Source organism: Lepidochelys olivacea (genome assembly GCF_965140295.1).
Source record: "Lepidochelys olivacea isolate rLepOli2 genome assembly, chromosome: 7".
Lineage (NCBI taxonomy): Eukaryota > Metazoa > Chordata > Testudines > Cheloniidae > Lepidochelys > Lepidochelys olivacea.
Genome location: NC_140417.1, coordinates 107,175,133 through 107,200,961, shown reverse-complemented (window position 1 = coordinate 107,200,961; position 25,829 = coordinate 107,175,133). Strand labels below are relative to the sequence as shown.

Genomic DNA, 25,829 nt, shown 5'->3' with positions numbered 1-25,829 from the left:
TTTCAGTACACTTAATTATAAGTATAATCCACTGTTCAGAGCATGTTACACGTTCCCTGCTGTGTCTAAATCAGAGGGGATGGTGGCCTGCTATTCCTTCCAGCTAATGGGTTTAGGACCCAATCCAAAGTCTACTGAAATCAGTAGAAGGCTTTCCTTTGGTTTTGCTAGGCCTCTAGTACTTTAACTCAGGTGATAGAGACTTGTGTTTCAGTACTGAAGGTCCCAGCTTCAGATCTCGCCATCAGTCTCTTGGCTACATATCATCTCTCCAAACTCCTAAGCTTCAGCTTTCTTCAAGCATAAGAAATACATAAAACCCCACAATATCTAGCAGTGTGACGGTTATCTTTCACAGGCACAGTATTCATCCCCATTTCCATGTCCTGAAGGATGTGTGTCTTTTTGTATGAGGCAAATAATTGCAAGTTTGTTAGATTATTTTATATTATTATTATTTATGAACTGTGAAAGGATCAGAACCTATCCCACTTAAGTATTTCTCACTTGCATGTGTAGTCATATTGCCTTTCTTCGGACTACATGAAGGAGTAAGTCTTTGCAGGTTTTACCCTAGGGGTACATCTGATAAATGAATGTATAAATAAATACTAACCAATTTCCAACTTAGTTTATGGTTGGGGGGCTTATTTATACTTCAGAATTTTATGATCCTTTTTTATCTTGTTGGCTCTATTTCCATGGTTCTTGCCTGATCTTTTCTGCCCACATGCCCAATGTACTGTTAAAATATCATTGAATAATTTAAGGCAAAAATCTGGGGAGTTTTGCATGATTATGGGCTACAGGACTTGGCTCTTAGGCCCAATCCTGCGAACAGTTTACACATGAGCTTAACCTGTGCATCTGAGTAACTCTGCTGACTTTAATGGTACTGCTTATGTGAACATTCAAATGCACATGTGTAAGAGTATGCAGGCTCTGGGGCTTTTGTGGGGTCTGTTGGATATCCTGTTCAGATGGTGCAATCTGAATAATCCATTCATTTTTGTTGATGTTAAATTATAACTAAATGTATCTATTTTGACTTCATTGTGTGATGTTAATGTTTCCTCCTTAAAGAAAAAGTGAGCCAAAAATGATTTTTTGAACAAACAACATAATGTATGGATGCACTAAAACCATCATTTCAGCTCTCAGACTGGTAACAGAAAGTGAACAGAGTTCCTAATTAAATGCTAATCATCCTGCTTCAGAAGCGTTGCTGGGTGGTGTGTTCAGAGTTTCAGATTACATGTTAATTATAATCAACAGTGATTCCTCTTTTGAGGTCATTTAAAATAATCATGATTTCCACTGACTGTTCTGTTCATGCTGCTTTGAGAAATCTAAGTAATTCAAGAGATGTTTCTTAATACAGCAGTTTATACCACTCTTGATACTGTTGTGACTGTCCTCCTATAACCAAGAGCTACCTTTGTACAGATAGATCTTTGCAGTCAAACAATACATAGTGCTCAGACTCATGCATATCACTTCGGCACTTTGTTAATACATTGGAGTTGCCCTCCATCTTGCCATCCACTATAAGTATTGTCAAGATCCCTCCCCCACTCTGAACGCTAGGATACAGATCTGGGGACCTGCATGAAAACCTCCTAAGCTTATCTTTACCAGCTTAGGTCAAAACTTCCCCAAGGTACAAAATATTCCACCCTTTGTCCTTGGATTGGCCACTACCACCACCAAACAAATACTGGTTACTGGGGAAGAGCTGTTTGGAAACGTCTTTCCCCCCAAATACTTCCCAAAACCTTGCACCCCACTTCCTGGACAAGGTTTGGTAAAAAGCCTCACCAATTTGCCTAGGTGACTACAGACCCAGACACTTGGATCTTAAGAACAATGAACAATCCTCCCAACACTTGCACCCCCCCTTTCCTGGGAAATGTTGGATAAAAAGCCTCACCAATTTGCATAGGTGACCACAGACCCAAACCCTTGGATCTGAGAACAATGAAAAAGCATTCAGTTTTCTTACAAGAAGACTTTTAATAGAAATAGGAGTAAATAGAAATAAAGAAATCCCCTCTGTAAAATCAGGATGGTAGATACCTTACAGGGTAATTAGATTCAAAACATAGAGAATCCCTCTAGGCAAAACCTTAAGTTACAAAAAAGATACACAGACAGAAATAGTTATTCTATTCAGCACAATTCTTTTCTCAGCCATTTAAAGAAATCATAATCTAACACACACCTAGCTAGATTACTTACTAAAAGTTCTAAGACTCCATTCCTGGTCTATCCCCGACAAAAGCAGCATATAGACAGACACACAGACCCTTTGTTTTTTCCCCTCCTCCCAGCTTTTGAAAGTATCTTGTCTCCTCACTGGTCATTTTGGTCAGGTGCCAGCAAGGTTACCTTTAGCTTGTTAACCCTTTACAGGTGAGAGGAGTTTTCCTCTGGCCAGGAGGGATTTTAAAGGGGTTTACCCTTCCCTTTATATTTATGACAAGTATGTTTGAAACCACTGAGAGCAGTGAGACAAAAGAATAATCTTTAATGAGCCACGTTATTTGTTTTGTTTCTAGTTGATGTATCTTAATCCACAAACTGTCTTTTGTGTCAAATAGGGTTAAATATCAATCAACCTAAAAATCAAACCCTTTGGATTACAGCTGCAAGAGTGGGGATTAAGCAGATGCAGGGTTGTTATTATTAGGGCCAGCAGAGGACACTGACAGTATGTCTCCTGGCTATAAAGAACATTGGTATATATTGTTACAGATTGTTTCCCAGTGTTTAAGAACCAGTTTGTAAGACTTCACTGTAATATATGAAGTGATAACAAATGGAGAAAGGCATTTCTAAGCATTTGATGTTGTTTTGTCTTATAGTTAATAGTTCCTCCAAAACGTCTTCCTCGGGTTCTGTTTTTCTTTCATTTTACTCTTAATGTCATTTTTTGTGTGGTTGTTTGTTTTTTTTGCTCTAGCTAGAAAGAAGCATGTATTTCATATGGTAGGCTTTTCCTCCTTGTTTGATTGCCTGTTACCATTAAAAATAGACCATGGGATGCCAAACACCTCAATTTACTGAACCTGCTATAGCAGGATTCCCTTCAGCAAAAAGATTAATGGATACAATATCCTAAACTTCACCTATTGCAATTTTTCTTAAATGTATGGCCTGTGAAATGCATGAATTTTCAAAAACATGCTATTTATACCCAGAGAGACTTTTAACTAGAAGAGAAGTTAACAATATTTGTGGGCATTTTTTAGCATCTGAATTTCTGCACAAATGCCCTCTAATATTGTTTTCATAGTGAGATTTTCACTTTTCAAAATAATTAAGACATTTACACTAGTCTTGGGGAAAAACAGCCTAATTTATTTTAAAAATATCTACCTGACATAGGCCCTTATTCAGAATGTCGTCACAGTTCAGGAAGTGTATTTAAGCACATGCTTAAATCCCAGTCACTTGTTTTTTACTATACAGAAATAGAATTAAGCATGTGATTCAGTGATTTCCTGAATTGGGCCCATAGGAAGAGAACTGACTTACTGTGTGGAACATAACAAACTACAAAGCTGAATAAAAATAAACAATTTTGAGGCATGAATATTATTTAACAAGAATCCTTAATTTTTATCTTCAGGAAACAAACTCACCATTGTGTTAGAGTGTTTCTCTGAACATCAGTGGTGACTGGATTTAGATGCAAAATCTGAGATACATTTGTTGTACCTATCAATCTTTTTTTACTGCTTTGTCCTATTGCCTTTTTGTATTTGCATGATCAGACCTTACACCCTGTATTTGTTGCATTTATCTTCTGTTCTGTCAGCAGTTTCTTTGTCTCTGTGTGTGTCTATATCAGTACACTGTCGAGTGACCAGGGTTTGCAAGAAGTGCTTGTTAATTCTTATTGTATAATTAAGGGATTTGAAATAGTAGAGCAACAAAAGGTTTTTTAGAGGTTAGGGCAGGGCTTCTCTGTAAATACTCAGGCTTTGAACTGTCCCTTGTAACTAAAATTTGAAAATAAGTGTATCTATGCTACCGTCCTATCCGTCACCAAATAAGCATATGGATGGTTTATCCATTTTTTAATATCAAGTAATAAGATCATCATCATTCCCAATTAAAAACTGCATGGCTTTACTATGAGTGGAATCATTTGATTACTTGTCATCTTGCAATCTTCTTTCTTTCAATAGAAGAAATAGCTATCAAGACTACATCAAAATATTTTCAACGATTTGTAATGTGACACAGCACTTCAGATACCATATACTGGAGTGTTTCACAGGGCTCTGCAATTTTAGTAAAGCCACTGGGGTCTGTAATAGAATCCTGAACAAAGGAAGCAGATTAATCTGGAGTTTTATAGGAAAATTGATTCATAATGACTTGCACCAAATTCTGCCTTTGGCTATGCCATGTTGATTGACAGCTGAAAATCAAGGCACAAGTGTCTCTGTGTATTTTGTTTGTAGGGCCTGTTAGAAAAAGCATCAATAATAAAGCTGCAGGCCAGGGTGACACTTAGCAACAAGCTGCCAAGATTTCATTCACACATGCAAAAATTATATCCCCCCACCCCATGCATGAGATCATTTCTCTTTGTTTCTGTTACAGAGCTGGAATATGGCAACTCATATGAAATAGAATATATGGAGAAAATAGGCTCCTCCTTGCCGGTAAGTTTTCACTCTCAAATTTTCATTTACATTTATTTACACGCTGTAGTCATTATTTGTTGCTGTGATAATGCTGTATGGATAGTTCCCTGCTACACAGTGAATTAACTGTACATCTGCAGCAGATTGTAAACACGGTTCTTTCTAGTCAGCGTAGTCAAGTAAATTGCACGTGCTTTATTGTCCTTATCCTTATAGAAGTTATTTAATCTTTTTAATGTTAAGGTTTAGTTTCACTTCTTGGAGAAGTAAAGGTATTCAATACTTCAAGCCGTAGCAAGTGCAGAGCACTCTATGTTGGGTTACCAAACAATGTATGGAAATCTTTAACTCTCCAAAACCATGACTCAAGCTTTTATGAAAAGAAATGATGAGGACTCTCTTCAAAACAAAGACTTACTGTAAAATATGGGAATAAAGTACTTTATAACATCAACATTTTTTGCTTAACTTGTATTCACTCGATTAATTAGATAGTATTAATAAGCTTCAAATGTCTGAATTTCCCACAGTGCTTATAAGAATGAAACAGTCTGTTAGTGTGGAGACTCTTGGGTGTTCAATCTGATGAGATAAAGAAGGTTCTGATTACATTTTTGATAACACTTTGTCAGCGAATGCGATATAACCCATTCAAAAAGAACAGGTGCAGAACAGTACCTGAATTCTAATTAATCCCAAATGATAGTGGAGGAACTAATAAAAATTGTGAACTACACAGTCTGTGCTGTGGTCAGCAGCTTTTCTAAAATAGGCTGTTCTTTTAATACTTCCACTATGTCGTAGCACCATAGGGAGTGCTATGCTGCAGAACATAGGTTCTGCAAAACCTATGAATTTTTTCAAAAGAGAAATGGAATTTGTCAGTCACTGGGTCACTTGAGGCAATGAATTAACCTTAACGGAGAATGGAAAGTTGGATGATAATTATTTCCTTTTCTTTTGACAGCAGGATGGCAGCACCCTGAAGAAGCAATCTTTGTACCTTGTATTTGATGCACAGCAGGAAAGTCCAGTCAAATCTCCTCTGGTCAGACTATCTGATTCTACAACTCCATGTTCAGGGTACATCACTGCAAAAAAAAACAACCCCCAACCCCCGCCCCCCCCCCACACACACAGCAAACAACAAACAAAAACATTTAATAATAAAAGGACTGTTAGGAAAAGGATAACAGTAAAATTATTTCCAGTCAGGCGTGCTTCTGTTGTGTGCTTTAGTTTTTGTCTGTTTTCTTTAAAACACAATCTATATCTATTAAACGTATAGAGTCCCACCTAAGTTCCTTCTAAGCTGCAGGTCCATGCAGCAGACTATAAAGGGCCATGCAGGCACACAGCCACAGGGGCCTGGAAAGGAGAGAGGTAGGGGGTGGCTGGGGAGGGGAGCAAGTTGGGGTGTGCAGGGCTGCCACGGGCCTCTCCCCTGACCCCGGAGCTGCTGCCGGCGGGAAGAGGCATCTCTCCTCCGGTCCCGGAGCTGCTGCCGGCGGGAAGAGGCATCTCTCCTCCGGCCCCGGAGCTGCTGCTGGTGGGAAGAGGCACCTCTCCCCTGGAGCTGCTGCCAGCAGGAAGAAGCACCTCTCCCCCGGAGCTGCTGCGGTCAGGAAGAGGCTCCTCTCCCCCAGAGCTGCTGCCAGCAGGGAGAGAGCTAGGGGGAGTCCTCTGACTCTAGTCCCGGGGCAGCCTGTACCCCAAACTCCTCATCCCCAGCCCCACCTCAGAGACCGCACCCCCTACTGGGAGCCCTCACCACTCACACATCTTAACCCTCTGCCCCAGCCCTGATCCCACTCCCGCACTCTGAACCTCTCAGCCCCACCCCTGCCACACATGACTTCCATATTGGTGCACATAACAAAATTCATTCCATACATGGATATAAAAAATTAGAGGGAACATTGGGTCCAACTGTCCCTTGTTACACCAGTCAGTGGAGTAATGGAGTGGAGAATCAGGATATATATTTCTGTTGCATAGTCATGATGATTACTTTAAAGTCTTCAGTGAAGACTATGCTGTGCCTTCAGTGTAGACTATGGTTCTCTACTTACATTTTTTCTTCATTATTAAGGATAGTTTCATTTCAGTATGTTCCTCGTATTGTAATTCTTCATTTGGCATTCCTAAACTTGTTTTTCTGAACAATTAATCCATTTTTAAATTATGTATCTTAAGGGTTTTTGTTTATTTTTAGAAATGGCGTTGTCCCGGGGGTTAAACTGCTGCTACGTAACAATTTTTATTTGATAGAGATTTATGTAGAAGTGAGAAATAAGTGCAAAGTGATGTGAGGGATGTGCATGTACTCATTGATCTAATCCAGTAGTACAGGGTTTATCCAGATTTCTTTTGGGTACTACTCTGAAAACATTTCTCAAAATCTTGCAAGATATATTGCTATAATTCAACCTTATGTCAATTATCCTAATTTATCAAGCTCTTGTGAAGATGAGAACATGACAGTTTAACTGAAGAGGATTTGCTGTGTTTTTAGCAGAGACTGGGCTTTTAGCCTAATCTGAAAACATATACACTATCTATCTGATCCCAGATCAAGTTTCGAGGAAACTGAAGCCCAGCTATCCTCTGGAATGAAAATACAACACCCAGGTTCCCGGGTTCTAACCGCCAGCCAAGATATGCACTTACAGTCAACTGACAAATCAAAACAGAAAGAACTGGAGCCCATGAGTTTAGGAACAGCTTCAGACACCATTGAAATAGTAAGTAATATATGAGAAGAGTGATGGAAACATTCTCCCAAAAAGCAATCTTCCCATGTCTTAAGAGAGGAGAACATACAGACTGTGCAATTATAACATGCGTAGAGCTAGACGAAAACTTACGGAGTGAGAATATGAAAACCCCAAATGGAAACTACTTAACCAGAACAAACTAAAAAGCAAGATCACTTGCTGAGAAATTTAGCATCTTTAGCTTTATGCCTTTTCACATTAATCATAAGGATGAAAGGTCACTTTTAAGAAGTGCCTCCAACGTTGTGCTTGCAAAATTGCATGGGCAATCTTTCACCTGAGCAAAACCAGCCTTTGCTCTTCCAGACCATGTAACTAACCAGGAAGGTTTCAGTGCACAATGTGTGCCCAAATCTACATGGCCAAAAATCATTCCCGTGGGTTTTAGTCTCTATTGATAGACATGCTTAATTTCCATTGGCAATAACAGGGTTTGATGGGACACCAGTGAGGGAATTGATCCCCATTTTGGCCAAACAGAATACTGTTAGAATTGAGAAAAGTTGTCCTGGTTCTTATCTTAAGCTCAAATGTATGTTTGTGATCAGTTCTTACAGGCAGATATTCTCAATAGCTTATTTGTTATAAGGATTTTTGTTATGTTTTAACCTGAGAAATGTAAATATATAGGCTGTGCCCGTGTTTTCTCGGGGGGATCTTGTATGAAAATATGTGGAATTGCTTTGTGAGTGTAGCATATCTGTTGTGATGTTTTAAAGCATTAATAGATGATGAACAGATATTTCTCATTTTCTGATAAATTGCCAATTGTTTTGATATTATGCTGTACTGGAAGTGAGAGACTTTGTTAGAAATCTGCGCTTTTGAACTCAATCTAGTTCCCAGTGGACTCAGTGTAAAGACTTTGAGTCTTACTTCGAAGGCTGTAGCTGCTTCTAGACTTTAGAGCACTGGTTCTCAAACTTTTGAATATTATGGATAGATTCTCTGAAGGACCCCCAGTTTTCCCCGGCACTTGGACATATAAGGAAGAACGACAGTATTAAGGAGACAAAGTTAAAATACACTCACTTTATAATGCAACAGGCATGGCTACTGAGTTACATCTCTGTAGATTGTGTATTTGTGGTTTTGAGTTCCTGTCCTTGGGCAGGGGATTTCACATTTATTAGCCTGAAGACTCTGCTCTTCGAGTGGAGCTTCCATTGCTCTAATCTCAACAGGTGAACACTGTGATTCTGACCTCCGGTGTGTTTGAGACCTCTCTAATCTTGGTGGCATCTGCAAATTTGATCATAATTGAGTTAATACCAAAGGAACAAAAAGACATATTGTCGTGAGTGCAAAAAGTTGTTTGGGGATCGTTTTAGTTGAATTGGTCAAAGAAACTCTGAAACTCCTGTGAGAATCCTGGACTGAGCGCAAATACATTTGTTAGTCTCTAAGGTGCCACAAGTACTCCTTTTCTTCTTTCAACTTACAGGAAGTTTCTTTGCTTTAAGACAAACACAACGTGGTGACTGTCTGACAGAAAATTGACTGCCAATTGTCATAGAAGTATCTAAAAGTGGTCCATGGACCGCAGTTTGAGAACCATTGCTTTAGAGGCTTTAACATCATTTATTTCATTCTTCATACTCAAATTTTTAATTGATAACTGATTTTCATTGTATTTATTTCTGCTTGGCTATGCATGTGTGCCAGAAAGAAAATGTTACTGAAGGCAGTAAACAAACGTTTGAAGCAAATCTATGGTTTTCAGCCTGAGCCACTTTGGCAGCCTCTGTTATTTGTTCTATATCCTCCTTACCCTTCAGACAACTCCTGAGGACTCCTTTGTCTCTGCTGATGCTCTTCTCAGTAGGATATCACATCAAACATCAATATGTGATCAGCTTGAATATCTAGAACCTGACTTAGCAGAAAAGAACCCCCCCGTATTTGCTCAGAAACTTCAGGTTTGTAGCAGAAATGTAAATACCAGTGTTCCTTTCTTAAGTTTCTCTAAACACCAGTAGAGAACACAATTCACTATCTTAAAAAAAAAAAAAAAGTTAATTAAAGAAAAATTCAGGCCCTCTTCAAAGTACCTTTTGCCTTTCAGAAACTTTTAAGAGATAGTGAGATTTGGACTTAACTTTCTGAACAAATAAGTTAGTTTCTCTAACTCTTGTGTTCTAACACTGCTGAACAGTCTCAATTCGATAATCTCACTAACTGTGTTTTAGTACAACATATTATAAAATAAAACTCTTATTTTGAGCCCTGCATTCAATCTTAAATGTGGAGGATTAACTTGACTGAGTACACTTTACTTTGGTGGGCCAGTAAGCACAGAGACAGTTTCAGAGATGTAGGGCCTAATTCTGCTCTCAGGTACACCAGGGTAAATCCAGAGTAACCTCATTAACATCAGCGGAGTCACATTGGTGCTAAAACCAGGTAAAATGAGAGTTAGGTGTTGTTTTTGTGATTGTGTTTAACTTGTCATTTGACTTGGCTTCCTCTGACAAAAGGAAATCTCTCTGGAGAGTAGGTTTACGTGTATCACGGCAGATTTTCCAAATAGCCAATGCAAATTTACATTTCAAAACTGCTAAGTAATGTTGAATAAAAAATGACAGCAATCATAAATACAGTGAATAGTGAAAGGGAAAAACAATTAGCATGACAAAGAAATAATTTTGTCTAGTTGGGCATCATAATTGAAAAACATTTATCCCACCCAAAAAGTTGTTAACACTTAGTCTCTAGTGAAAGAGTTTCTGGATATAAATATCTCAAAACTACCTGAAAACTTGCTTTTGTGTTCTGCTGATGTTTTAATCATGAAAGGAACACTGAATGTGTGTTACCCAAAAATTATCATGATACATTAAAATTCATTCTCTGTGTGTGTAAAACATTTACATCATGTTCTTAATACATTTTTTTCTGTGGATTGCTTAAAACCATCTGACAGGAGGAGTTAGAGTTTGCTGCAATGAGGATAGAAGCACTGACGCTAGCCAGACAGATTACCTTGTCTTCTTTCTGCTCCTTAGATACCGAGGTATCTGTTTTATGCCTGCAATGTGTGTGTGTGTGCACAGATAAAGAACCAGAGTGCTGCTTTTTCTTTAACAACAAGGTAACTAAGCCTCTCTGAGTGACGTTTGAAGCTGTGTGCACCTCAGTACATATGACACCAAAGAGCATGCTGATAGCCTCACTCGACACAAAAATGCTGTCACCCGCTCCACTCACAGAACAATTCTACTTCCAAAGTTGACTGAAGATCTGGAGGCAAAAGGCCGTCATATAAAACAGGGGACAGCCAAATTCTGCCTTTTAGATGATCATGTGTTTGTATTTGAGATCGGGATTGGTCTAAAGTGTTTGCTGGCAAAATAAATAAGAAAGTTTTTGAATAGAGTATTACAAATTCTGGCTAGCGGTGCATTTTGCCCTTTACAGGTCATTTAAGCATGAGATCTAATAACTTGACCCTAAAACTTAAAAAGTTCAATCTACCCACACTTCAGGTTTCTGAAGAACGGGATTCAAATGATTTTGAATGACCTCAAAGCCTCTCACGGGAAAGAGCCTCCCCAGCATAAATCGACTTTATTCATTAAGATCTAAAGATTTTCTGTATTGATACTTCTACAGCATGCTGGCTAGTGCCATGTCAGTGTGATGCATCATCAGAGTGACACTGCTCCAGTGATGCATGTGATCTCCCCTGTGTTTGAAACGAGACTGAAATGTGATCTCTGATGTAGTATCTTTGATGTTTAGTACAAAACATTGCACCTGTCTAGGAAGACCCTTATGATGCTTTTAACAAAAAGCTCACAGCAACCCCACGAGTTTTATCTTGGTGGTATACGTCGAAAATGGTATCAACTGAATGGAATGCTGACAGGACAACAGCAAACTGCTAACATGAGACATTTATTTCCATATCAGGAGAATGTTATTCTGCCTTGTTGTTCTCCAGTGACCTTTCTTTTCTTACAGTAAATGATTAATAAATAAGTCATTGGGAGGCCCCAACTAATTCCTTTAATATTTAAGTGGCAGCTGTTCACTGCACCATAACTGCATTTTGACTGGCTGAGAGATTAGACTTAATCTGTGCTTTAACCAATCATAAGATAGTCGGTTCATAAAAGTATGTCTCTTTCGATAGGGTACTGTACTGTACTTTTATGGATTAACTGATGGCCAGTTAGAACAAGTTTGAGGAGTTTAGCTTATGTTGGTAAATAGTGGCCTGTGATGCAATTGTCTAAGTGACTAATGGCTATTTCATTTCGGGTAATGAATGGTATAAAAAGATAGTAAGTAATTAATTCCCTGTGGAAATATGAATGTTTCTGAGTATGTGGGCTTCTGTTTTTAGTGAAGCCGGTGGGAAGCTTCACTGTTGACTTGAATGGTAGCAGGTTTGGGCCCAACTTTCTGATTAGAAACAGAAGGAATAAGGGTTGAAATGATAAATGGCATTTTCCCAGTGGGAGTAAAATACCTGCGATTAGTTTTACTGCTCTGAATCCAGAAAAATGTGCGTATTTTTATATACATCTATAACTAAGGCATAGTGATGTCTTTAGCTGAATGATACAGATGTCATGGTAGGTTGAGAAGGACTTTTGTCCTTGGTTAACTTTAGTCTTTAAGTAGATCTTGCTAATATCAAATTAGCCCATGATGATAACCCTTGTGACTAACACTGAGTGTCTTATAGTGACTGATGGACTCAATGTAGATTAAATATAATAGGATACACCAGATGACTGCAGTGACTTAAATCCAGAGGCTACTGAGGATAGACAGAGGATACTGGCTGTCAGGAATACTTTCTGAAAGGCACTGAATATTTTCTTAATATGGTATCAATATATTTATAACTGTGGTGCATATCGATGTAAAATCTTGCAACATCTTTTTAATAAAAACAAAACTACCTTTCACATTGATTAAGTTACATCTAAATCAGAAACTCAAGCATTAAGTGCTAATCTAAAAATGATAACGCTTGAATCATAATATTACTGGGCAGTAGGAATTAGTCCTTTTTGTTCAGATGAAGATTGGCTTTTGTGAGAGGAGACGTTGGGTCTGGTCCTGACCTCCTGAAATCAGTGTGAGTTTTGTTAGTGACTTCAGCAGGATAGGGCCCTTTTTCTTCAGTCTCCAAAGATGGAAACAATGCAGACAGTCTCTTCTCAGATACAACTGAAAAATAAGAATGAAAACAGTCAAAGGAAAAGAACTGTTACTGGCAAATGTGGCTTCAGCCTCCCAGTGCTAAGATAGCTGAACACAGCTAGGCCGAACAATCTAGGACTGTTGAACAGCCTTGTGTGTCCAGCTCCCATTTTTTGTGTAGGCAGGACAGGTCTCAGAAAGCATCTGTGTCAGCCGCTCAAGAATAGCTGAGGTAGGAACATGTAAAGCTATGGTGTTGAAATCAGCACTTCTCTTGTGTAAATTAGAGAAACCAATGGAAAAAGGGTGTTGGCAGTAAGAGAAGCAATATTCATAATTGTTTTGAGAGGACAGAGGTAGCAAAAGTTTAAGGGGTGTAAGTTTTCATACAAAACCTTCCTTTTTCTGCACAGTCATGCTTGCAAAATTGGGCCCACGTTTTTGGGCCCACAGTTTAACCTGAGTGGAAGCACAAATCACGTAGTTAAAAGGTGTGATTATTCCACTTTTTGCCCATCGTACATTTGTGAGTGCGAAAATATTGCTGCAAAAGGAAAGCCAGACCTCAGCCCAGCTAAATGGATAAATTTTATGTGAATATTATAGTAATTTCTTCCATTTCATTTCAGTGCCCATGCATATCTTTGTTTCCTTGGAATTCTTTTGTGAGCTGGGATTTGTGTAGCTGGTAAATCAAGGTGTATCAGGTCACATTCCTAATTAAATACCTGAATTCTAGAAGCGATGCTTGACAAAGGAAATGTATATGCTTCCCAGTTACTTACACTAAGATTTCAGTGACCCACATGTAACATTAATTCCCCTGCAGAGTCTAATCCCTCTGTGTAAGGGTCAGTGATTTATAAAGCCCTGTGCTTGTAATTGCCCTAATTAACTTTTTATCTTTTTAGTGGTGATGGTACTGTTGTTAGGTGCTGAATTCATAGTTCTGACAGTATTATTTTATATGAATACTGTAGATTTATTGGTCGAATTATCATTTTCTCAGCTGTTAAAAAGGAAAATTTTGGCAAAAGCATAATTCAATAAATATATCAGCAACGTGTCTAACAGAGTATAAGAAAGAACAATGACCATTTGCGGTGTTACAGATGAAGCATTTTTAAATGTCTCCTCCTCTTCTCCCTTTCTCAGACTTTTTCCTTATCTTGGCAGTTTCTGTGTCCCCCATCCCATCTGTATCAGAAGTAGGGCTTGTGCCTGCTACCACAGCGAAGGTTTTCTAACAGTTACTTCGGGAAAACATAACAATAAAGTTCTGAGGGCTTTAGTCTAGGCTGGTTATCAGTGTCCTCACAAACATGCTGTGCCAATGGCCTGTCCCACTCCAGTGGTTTGGTCTGAGAGAGACAAAGTCCCCTGCATCTGAAGATTGATACTCTCTTTCCCAGTCTGTTTTCTTTATCACTTAACAGAAAATTCATCCATTGACTGATGCAATTCCAATGTTTAGGCTTCCTTTTTGAATGATAGTTTTCAATAGTTGTGTTCCTTTATAGACAACACAGCCATGGCTGACCCCTATATTTACCATGATCAATTAATCCGATCTCCTGTATTTCAGTTCAGAGGGGCATATGAAACCCACTCGGAGAAGAACTCCACACCATTGCACAAGTACTTGAGCTGTTGAATCGTTGAGTACTGTATTCAATATAGTGTACTGTATTTGAAGAGTTATGCATCTCTGTCATTCTATGTCTGAGGCTCAGAGAGCTGAAAAATGAATGGGATAGCAGTTTTCTCCCTGCTGCTCCCAAATTGCCATCTCTTTGCCTGGGCTCATTTTCCTTGGATCTTAGCCCCATAATTCCAGCTGTGCTGAAGTCCCAGTGAATTGTCCAACCGCTCTCTGCCACAACTTCCACAAAGCATTCTGCTAGGGGAGAGGGAGGAGGAGGCATAGAGAGAGTCTTTTCACCCTCCTCCTTTGCTCATCATGTATTTTTGCTTTGGAGAGGATGGTAACAAGTGAACTCCTGGGTTACTTGAGAGCACTTATCCCCAGTGTTGAGAGGGAAAGGGAAAAGTATCTTGTCGTAGTCACAGAAATCCTCTTGTAGCCTTTGTAAATTTTTTAAGACTAAAGAAGTATGAAGAGCACACAGGAGTTAGAGATGGAAAAGAGCATGGATCATTAACGCTGTCCTTTGCGCTCCACATATAGGGTGTACTGGACATCAAACTACTACCCTGTATGCAGTCAAGTCCAAAGTTGCCTTTAATTTCTCTCTTGTGTTTGTGTTTGATGAAGAGATAAAACACAAATCTTTTTTCACCCAATAATATTGAACTTACCTATAAATGGTAGATTTTATCATAATTATTGAATGGCTGGGGCCACTGAAGAATTTTTGTTTTTTGCATGTGTGCAAGTGTGTAAAATATATATTTATAATATAAAATCAAAACTTTCAGATAGTCTTCTGAAATGTACTTTACTTAAGTAACTATTTTATATTGAGAGGTATTGTATATTTCAGAATATGGGCTACAGTATAGTGCTTAGAACCTATGTTGATGTTATTGTTCAGACCAGTGAATCAACTGGATTTGATTTAGCATTTGATAATTATATTGGAGTTGGTCATGTGCCACTTCTCATTTTCTGTTATTTTGCATGCTTACAGTCCCAGTGCAGGAAAGGTGACCAGAGGAAAAGGAATGTGTTTGGTTCCCAAATACCAAAAATAAGAGTTCAGTGACCCCTTAAGCTTTAAAAACAGGGGCGAGGGCAGCCATGCCAGTCAATACGATACTCCTACTGGCTGATCCTTGTGTGTGAAATGTGATCGTTTGTAAATCCCTTAGCTAGTTTCCTAATTAAACTCACTTTGCCTGGCTTTTTTGTGTTGATTCTTAGATGCTGAATCCAACTATACTGGGCCCTATGGTTTTACTGCACAAACTGTCACATATATACATATTTTAAAATAGCTTGTTCAGCACACAATGTGGCATGAGAACTCAGAAAGGCCTATAAAGGAACTACCTGGGATTTTGCACCCCTCTGTTCTTATAGGACAGAGATATGCGAGAAGAGGAATTGAGAACAAAGGAAGAAAAAGATACCTCTTCATTAATCATAATTTTGTAGAATGATTATTTGACAAATCCCCCTTTACAATGTCTGTACAAAAGCAGGGTCATATCTCACTCACACCATAAAGCTTGTAGAGATTTTCTTTCCTCACTGTGTCGTGTTGATATTAACAGGATCTATTGCTGTGGACATTGTGGAGAGAGGAACAGGCCCTAGAATTTGAACATTAAGTACTTTCCCTTATCATTTCAGCTGCAAGTGATATAATGCAACGTTCTGATTTCTATTTCAAAGCTCTCTAGAACTACTGACACTATTCCAGTAACTGTGAATCAAGACTAATGTCAAAGGGACTAAATTATTACATATAGAGATGATGTCTGAACTTCAATGCTGGGTGTTTCATAGACTACTTCATTCTATATTTCAGTGTGGACAGAAGTGAAACATAGGGTCAGAATTCCATCAGTACACATAAAGTAACTAGTAGATTTAGAAAAATATTTTCCCCCTTTTTAATAGAATGGAAATCCCTTAGTAGAAAAACCATATATGAATCTGTGTGTGCATGTGAATATCTCATCAATGTTATTAAAAGTGCAATGAGTGTACAATAGGCTTCCAAAAAATAAAAATCATGGACCAGATTCTAGCGCTGTGCTTTGGCTGCTTTACATCACACCAGCAATGGAATCTGGTCCTAAAACCAGTTTTACTGTCCTAAGGAAAGTGTGATCATCCAGTAGCAAAGTATTAGCCTAAACTCAAAGCTGAGCTTTAAAATACTATGCAGGCACACCCTGCCTGTATATAAAGAATGTGTACAGATATATTTATACTTAAGTAAAATAATTTTACTAAAGCGCTCATCTGGAAGAAGGACGAAAGAATACTTTACTGTGAAAACAGATTTATATCTACAATATTCTGTGTTAGTTCAGACTTAAAACATATATACTCCAGAATGCAACTTGGGGATTATGTACTGGACCCAGAATTGATTCTTATATATGAAGCGTGAGCGAGAGAGAGAGTGTGTCATGGGAGTGATCTGACATCTGAAATATTGTTCAGTAGGAAAGGCATGCAAATGTAGCACATAATGTGAAATGGAGATGTGTAATATGGATCAGAGAAGAGAATAATAGATGGTTCATCAGAAAGGAATAGTTATTAATGACTACATATTCTGTTACCCAAATTCTTGTGCATTGTGGCATTTTTGTTTACATGGAAGGACTGGTTTTAAAAGTTTTACCAATAGAGCTGAGTTGATATCAAATGATGATGTATCAGAATTCGAAATACTGTGCATGTCGGATGAGGCTGAAAATCTCTATGGAGGGGAACGCCTTGAGCTGAGTGAAGTGCTGCAAGCTTTTTGTACTGCACAAGCTTATTGATAATACAGTAGTTAGTACAAATTTGGCATAAGGAATTTTTCTTCTTTATCTGGATTGCTATGGTTTAAGAGAACCTTGAAAAAACATTCAATTATCATCAGTATGCTTGTTTCTAAGAGCAAATGAGCTATTTGAGAAATAAGTTACATCCCTGATCATTGCATTCTATTTAAGTGTGATATCACTATGGTGGCTTGGGATATGTTATTTTGTTGCAGTTCAGGTACAGTCCTGGTTCTTTAATATTCCACCTGTTCTACAGGGGACTTCCTGCCCTGAAGGGTAAATTCCATTGAATAAAATTGCGTTTCTGTGAAACAAGACAATCCCTTCATGGATTTTTTCAGATATCCAAGACTGTAGCTGAGCATCTGGGGAAATTGTTGATCTGAAGTTTGAGTTTCTGCAATTTAATAGTGTTTTCTCTCTTTGACAAAGCTGTCAAGTGCATCAAGAACTTATAAAGCAAAGGTGGACATTACCATATGAAATACTGCTTTTCAACAAAGAAAAACAGTGTTCGATTGTTAGAAATGTTGGTGCTGTGACTCCTTGTTCCTCTCTAATTGTATCTTTTAGTTTTGTTAATGTGACTTTTTCCCCCCCCTCCCTGGCTCCTATATGTTGCTCATAAACTTTACTGACTGTAAATTCTCTCTACCTGAATTCTCTTACTGTTAGCACTGATGAACATAACACATGATACCACTATGAATAGCAGAACTGAGTAAAAGATTGTTCGGATGTTCATTCGAATTCTTAAATGATTGAGTGTTTGTGTACCTTTTTGATTTTGCTTTCCCTGAATCTTCTTGCAAACAAGTTAACTGCTGGAAATGTTTGCTGGGAGAATGAATCTGGACAAATATTGTATAATCATGGAAAACAAACTTTAAACTCAAAAAAGTGAATATTCAGAGCAGAAACATGATAGCAAGACTACACTCATCCAGTCAGAACAGAGACATGCCATATCACTTGCGTCAAATCTAGTCTAATGCAGTTTGAGTTTCAATACTTGCACCAAATGAGATACAGAGCTGGTATTACTAGTGCACACAACACAGGAAATAATTTAAATAATAAGAGAAGGTTGCGTTCTGCTTTGAGATCATTCTGGAACAGTAATATAAGAAAAAATTATTGAACTCTATTTGCTATGAATTTTTCACCTGACCCTAATAAATAGAAAACAACTGTAATAAGCACTATAGAAATGTCTATAAATTATATAAATAAAAGAAAATGATAACCTGTATACTCTCATATTAAAAATGAAACAACCATAATACAGAGCGAGGTATACTTAGAAACAAATTATACTTGAATTTATTCAATATAAATTTTTAAGGAAAGGAAACAGCTTCATAAATTTATGGATGAACTAAAGCAGGGGTTCTCAAGTTGGGGGTCGTGACCCTATTATGGGGGGGTGGTCGCAAGCTGTCAGCCTCCACCCCAAACCCTGCTTCGCCTCCAGCATTTATAGTAGTGCTAAATATAAAAAAATGTTTTTAATTTATAAGTGGGGGGGTCGCACTCAGAAGTTTGCTGTATGAAAGGGGTCACCAGTACAAAAGTTTGAGAACCACTGAACTAAAGCATGATGCCAAGTCAGCATGGGATGGTGGGATTTTCACAGGGCTAGGAATCAGGAAGTTCTGAGTTCTAATACTGACTGTACCATGGACTCACTAGATGTCTTTGGGCAAGTCATTTCACCTCTGTCTGTTTCCCAATTGGTAAAAATCTGGCTAATACTCACCTGTTTGACAGGGATGTTTTGCGGATTAAATAATAGGCCAAATACTGCTAACTTTCGTGAGCCATTTATGTTATTGAATAAAGTAAGCAGGATCTGGCCCGATATTTGTACTTTACTTTGAACATAGAGGATCAAATACAATTTTTATATAAACAATGAAATACTAACAAACCCCAAAAGCACTATGAATATCTGAAACAAAGTCATAACAGTAAAGGCAAATCCGAAAGAAGCCAAATTCAAGGCACACAATCCAAAGGCTGTCACATGCAGTGTTTTTGTAGGTACTTGTTCGTATACTACTAATTGAATGACACAAGTTATGTCAGCATCTTCAGTCCTATCCTTAAACTTGGTTTAGTCTGCATGGCTACTTAGTAGATAAAGCAAGTTGCTTCTATTACCACCTTTAGTATTTTACTTAATACGTTAGCTGTTCTGTGTGTAAAGAGTTAAGCTAAACTTCCTTGACACTTGACCTTTCTTTAACAGAATTTTGTCCCATTATTCCTAGTATTATACGTGACAGATCAAAAAACTTCTTACAAGCATCAGTTCTCTTTTTTCTTAAGGATTTTGTATATCTTACTGAAGTCCCCTTTACTGCAAAGTCCCATCCACTTGCTAAAGGAGTGTGTGTGTGTGTGTGTTAGGGTGTTCTTGGGTTTGGTTTTTGTGTGTGTGTGTGGTTTTTTTTAATAGTGCTTATCTGAATGGTTGTTTATACTGACTTTGCACTCGTGTAAATGAGTAGCTGAGATACATAGTAATGGAGAACCTGGCCACCAATCTCTAGTGCCTCATTTCCCCATCTGTAAAGTGAAGATGATCATACTCCCCTCCCTTACTAAGGTATAGTGAGGTTACACTAATTAATGTTTGTGTGATGCTGAGATAGTACAGTAATGTGGGCCATATGAGTGCTTGTGACGATTGAACCCCATTTCTGTTATCTTCTCTGAGTCCAAAAAAATTTGAAACTGTACATCATCAGCTAAAAATGCTGTTATTTCTAACAATATATTACCTATATTGTACTGTCTCTTTCACTGTCCTCTTGTTCCACATATGAAACAATTCTTGTGCAATTTTCACCTTCCACATGTTTTTCTTAAAACTGTGATGATTTATTTTTAGCACCCTCCTAATTCTCTCTTATAATCTTTCTCATTTTTTTCTGTGGCTAGCCCTGAATGCATTGTATCTTGCATTGTTTAGCTTATTATATTATTTGCAAGATAATGCATATAAGTTTTGCATAGTTGGTTTTTAAATATTTTCCCCATTTCTTATTTTATTTGCACCTTTGGGCCAAAGTGTGTTTGCCTTACTCACTCATGTAGTCCTGTTGACTTGATCTGAATCATGCAAGTAGGATGTGTAAGACTGGCCCTTTAGAATAAAACTGAACTTAATTTATTAATTTCTCGTATAGTACTCACGCATTATATACAGGTGGAGCAGTAGCATCTATAATACCATCTATAGAATATAATTTACAGTAGATAAAGTACATTGGCTGGTACAATATCTGTTAGCTTACCTTTTTCTGTCATTTTAAATATTGTTTTACTGAAACTGATTCCCCTTCAGTGATGACTGCTTCTGTTTTTTTCTTGTTTTCTTCACTCAAATGTTTTTATTGTTGGATATTTCATTTTTCTCAGGTGTAGAGTAGTTTTGAGAAGGTCTAACTCATGGCTTCCTAATTTTAGATTTCCCAGCATTCTCTTTATTGTTTTCTGTATAAGAACAAAGTGGTAAATATTAATAGATTGGCACTCTAATGTTTTCCATTCATTGTAAGATCATATTTCCTCATTGTTTCATTTTCCCCATTAAATGCCAGCTGAACTATTAGTAAACCCATAATCAATGGTTAATTTCTTTTTGTTTTGTTTTTTTTAAATACAGAAAGAGCCTGCTATCCCAGCAGATGTTTCCATCTCTAAAAGTACTCTGTACTCCCGAATCAGCACTTCTGAGGCAGAAAATACCACCGATCTGCTCTACCAACAAGAAGATTTGGATTCTGCACTACGAATTGCCAGACAGGAGGTAACTTTTTATAGTGTCTGGAAATAAGAAGTTTCTTCAGTTGGTAGTTTACTTCTTTCTAGTTTTCTCAAAAGCCATTCACCTGAACTAGATGTAGTCTGTACAGAAAACTGTGGGCCTGATTCTTTTATACAGTAAGGCCCCTTTACACTGCTCTGGCAGTGTAAAAGGGACTTAAAATGGGAGTAAGTTTTATTTGCTTGGTGTAGATGAGAAGCAGACCCGGTATACGGAAATTTGTATTATTTATTTTACATATCACTATGCAGTTACCTGCAATCTATACAACTTGAGCAAAGGAATATTGGTTTATCTTTTTAAAACAAATGTCATAAGGCTTCTTCTACGTTTTATTATTTTTATGGTGCCTACATGGTGCTCCACAGAAAATATGAAAGACTGATCCCTGCCTGAAAAGATGATACAATCTGATGTTAGAAAAGCACAAACTGTGTGGATATAACAGGAGTGGGAGGGACAAGGAGGAATGTAGGTTATGGATATTATGATTCCATGGTTACTCAGTCCAGAAATACATGCATGAGAACAGAACCTTTCTTCAAGATAGATCCTGAAGGCATTACTCAAGACCTACTACGAATTTAAAGATTTGGTCCCTTGTGAAATCAGATATAAGGGTACTCCATCTATAGAGGAATGGAATAGCTCTGTAAACATATCTACGTGTAATTAGGGAGGAGCATAAATTTAAACACAGGATTTACCATCTCTCAAAAGAGCTTGGGGAAGTTTGAGTTGGGTTCCACATACACACGTTTGAATGCAGACCTTATGGTTTGAAATGGAAAAATTCCTTGGGGGTGAATAGATTTGGATCCAAATCTAGATATGAAATCTTCAGCTCAGGCCTTGCTCTAGTATCAGCATTGAATATTAAATTTTAAAAGCAGTTGTGTATCCCATTAAAATATAATTTAGTTCTAGTATCTAGCTACCTAGCTGTCTTAATGAATTCCTTGGATTTACCTAATTTTCTTACAGCCTGTTTCCTCTTCCTCTGTATAGACTGTGGCCAAAGAAAGAGAAGTATCCGAGTGGAAAGACAAATATGAAGAAAGCCGAAGGGAAGTAATGGAGATGAGGTGAGGCAGTCATTGACAAGATTAATTGAATCTTTCTGCTTATGAATATCCACAAACAAACTGGGATTTGCACAAATGTATTAGTTATTTGAAATTTTTCATTATTTTTTTGGACTACACACTTTGGATTGATCCTAAATCATTTTCTGCTAGTTTTTGCTATTCTCTACTGGTGAAATTTACCACTGTTCAGATAGACATAAGGCCAAATCACCACTTTAACTGCATAAAATCCTCAAAATAGTGAGAGTTAAGAGGAGTGGTGCATTGATCTTAGGCTGTTTCTCTGCACAGGGGTGAACTTTCCCCTATTCAGGCTATGTTGTTTAGTTGTCATTAGTCAGATAAATAACCTGGTATTGTTTCTGTTCCCTGGCTGAATGTATGCACCTGCACTTTTTATAGGAATATTCACACTGGTAAATTTAATAACATTTGTGCCAGTAAAATTCAATTGCATGAATGTTTGCAGAAGGTGAACATAAAAAGAGCACGAACAGTAAAAGCAAAGCAGATTCATTTACACATCCAAGTGACTATTGGCAAAGAAGTTTTTGGCAGTATTCACCCAACTCTTGAGGTCATCTTAAAGCTATGCATAGAAGAAACATCAGCTAGATTTTGTTTTTTGGGTCTATTTCTACCATTCCAAAGGGGGGTGATGAACTGTAGCTTCTTTCTGAAAGACACTGTATTTTGATACATTGAGAGGTATTGCTCAAAGGATCATTATTGCTTTTCCCTTTTGCTGAAATTTTGGTCTTAGTACCAGATGTGTACTAAATGAGGTTTTTTCCTTATTATTGGTGTCATCGCATAAATAGGTTGTACAAGACCAAATGAGACACAGGATGAGCTGGTTTGTCTCACTAAACTGAGCCTGAGAATATGATTAATAGGAAAAGAAATCTGATAACAGATGTTTTAAAGGGTCTTAAAGGTTTTTAATTTTTTTGATGTATTTTTTAATTTTAATCTTATAACTTAGAGAACTATTTCAGGCCTTTTTTTTTTTTTTAGTCACTCCTCTAAGGAGCAAACTACCACAACCATATCTGAGGCTTTACAAGGGGGAGTGCTTAAAAACCTTTCTTTCAAAGACATTGCTTAAACGAGCCTTTTACAGCAAAAATTTAAGGGGCATTTCAAATGCGGAACTATTTGTACAACTCCTGCTGCTATCAAGGAGGATTGTATGCATGGATCAAGGGTAATAACGTAATAGAACTGGGGAGCTAATTGTGTACTGCAAAATGTGGACTGAATGTTAGAAAAACAGTTTTTTGACATTAGATCTTCTGAGGCTGTGAAATAGTCTCACAAGGTTCTCCTTGAAGTATTAAATCTAGACAGGGCAAAACACTAGAACATTTTCTGTAGCAAACAGTACTACGGTGGCAAAGAAATGGACAGGATGGTCTCCTTTCTTTCTATTTCTAAGTTGTGTGGGCTAGTCTAGCCTGGGAAATCACATTGTATTAGCACATGGTGTTTAACAACAAATTTGATGCCATAACTCCTCAGGTTCCTGTTCTAACACCATGTAACTTCCTAGGATATACAGAGCTGTTAAAGACATTATGTAGCTATTGGACTCTTCTGTGGATGCTAATAGAGCCCTTCCTTTCTAGGGAAAATTCCTAAAGCTAACTTAGTTTTTTAATTTAAATTGCCTTTTTTACAGCAAAATTAATGCTTTGAGAGCACCCTCAGCAACTCTGAACAAATCCCCAGGTGGATGCTACAGAGCTGTGCAGTTCATGCCAAAGCTCTGCCCTACTTTTCCACAAAGAGCACAGCACATGCCCTTGCATTTCCTGGCTCCAGTCCTGCAAAGAGCTCTACAAACCTGGATCATTACTGGAGTGTGGAGTCTCACTGAGGTCAACATGACTTCCCAGCTGAGTAAGGGTCATGCTTTTCTGACCCCTTGACAGGACTGGGGCTAATAGGGGCAGCATTGGGCCAATGACACTAAGTACAGTGTTCATTAAGGGTGGGCTTTACATTAATTGCGGGAGTCGCTTTTAACTCGGGTTTCACTTTGTTTTTGTTTAGATGGAGAGGTTATAAATAACTCATTTGTATCGGCTATCCCATCACTTCCCCATTTATCATCAACTTTTGGACTTGAGCTTTCTCCCACCCAAGTAACACGACCTATTTGCAATACACTTTTTCAAAATGCAGCAATTAAAATCGACTTTACAGAATACAAACAAAAAAATGTAAAAGGGATATTTTGAATACGCACTTTGGACTAAGCACATGGTTATTTTGATTTGATAGACAGTCATATATGGCTCATCATTCAAAGCACAGCTAAGGCTAGTCTCATTTCATTAGCTTGATTTGGATGTGGGAAGGAATGGATCAGCTTTTCAAATCACTTTTAATCTGCTTATTTTGGTTAACCTCTTTTCAAGAAGAAAATTCAAAACAGGATGTGACTGTATTTTTTAAAATATAGACTAAGCATAAAATTATCATTTTGCTGATTGTTTTACAGAAATTGCACAAAATTAGGGCAATCATGCTGCATGATTGACTATTTCAGGTGATTTTTCAGTCTTAAGAACTGAATGAATGTCCCTTACTTTGTATTTGATGTGCGTAAGATTTGGTAGCTATCTTTAAAATGAAAGCCTCTCATCTTTTTCCTAAAGTAAAAATAAACACAAGCTAATCAAAAGAGAGAGAGAGAGAAAAAGGAAGAAAATTGTGTTACCCTCTCTTCCCTCTTCCCCCTTCTCCCCCCACCCCCGACATGAATCAAACTGCCCATGGCTCCAGATCCTAAATGAAAATATGACCCTTGATATAATTCATGATTGGTGAAGTACTTTAGGATTATGGTGAATAAAAGAAACTTGTATAAAATCAGTTTCTCCGCTCTGCCTTTTATATTCAAATGGCAAATTAAAAAATTAGAATCAACATTTGAACTGCTTGGTTGTATTGAATTTATTCGCTTATTTTTGTTTCAGAGAGTCAATAATAATGCAACAGCCTCAAACAAAAAAGGACAAGAGATTATATGGCTTCTAAGTGTGTGAAGTGGATCTGTATTGCATTTTGCCATGATATAGAAGTGCAGCTATTTAATAGCCTTGTTATTCAAGTAAGCCATTAGCAACTATAACATTTGCAAACACAGCTTTTCTTTTCATTTCTTTTGTAGGAAAATAGTTTCAGAATATGAGAAGACGATTGCTCAGATGATAGGTAGGTGTTACTGCTATGGAATATGGTGTTGTAGACTCTGAAGAGAGCACAGAAATATGTTTATGGCTGGGGGCCTAATTCTGACCTTGGATATGCCCGTTGAACTCCTATTGACATTCATGGGAATTGTGTATACATCTGAGGGCAGAATTATGTGCTACTAGTTTAAGCTGAAAAATAAATACTCCATTCTGCAGATACTATAATCTGAAGCATTCAAGATTGTCCAAGGTTTCTCTTCTACACCAAAGCAAGCTATTCCATAGAAAACACGTCCAGAATACACAACTATTTTGGCTGAGATTCAAGAATATTTCTTGCAGAAAGGCATTTGTGTCATTTAAATTACTCTTACCAGACACACACAACTTTTTTTCTTAACTACCAGTACCAAAACTTGCTTCTTCACACCAACAGAGGCCATCTTTTTTAGGTACATTTATCCCAGCAAAACCGTGAATTAACTCCACTCCCAGATCAGAGATCACTAGGGGCCAAACCCTGAGTGACGTACTGAAGCTAATGTGGCTTTTGGAATATAAATTATGAGAGGATCTACCCCTAGAAAAGCTGGAAAATATCTGTTCACAAAATATCTTGCAAATAAAAGATTACTTAC

General features: G+C 37.7%; 1 protein-coding gene across 3 annotated transcripts in view; it reads left to right on the top strand.

Annotated features, from left to right (window-relative positions):
• The window catches only part of TACC2 (transforming acidic coiled-coil containing protein 2), a 182,828-nt gene that overhangs the window by 145,839 nt on the left and 11,160 nt on the right, over positions 1-25,829 (top strand). For all 3 annotated transcript variants that reach the window (XM_084634856.1, XM_084634857.1, XM_084634858.1), the window contains 7 exons: positions 4,615-4,676; positions 5,626-5,741; positions 7,231-7,402; positions 9,214-9,354; positions 20,739-20,882; positions 21,909-21,985; positions 25,167-25,210. In XM_084634856.1, the coding sequence (XP_084490982.1) occupies positions 4,615-4,676; positions 5,626-5,741; positions 7,231-7,402; positions 9,214-9,354; positions 20,739-20,882; positions 21,909-21,985; positions 25,167-25,210 (756 nt within the window). The remainder of the gene's footprint in view (positions 1-4,614; positions 4,677-5,625; positions 5,742-7,230; positions 7,403-9,213; positions 9,355-20,738; positions 20,883-21,908; positions 21,986-25,166; positions 25,211-25,829) is intronic.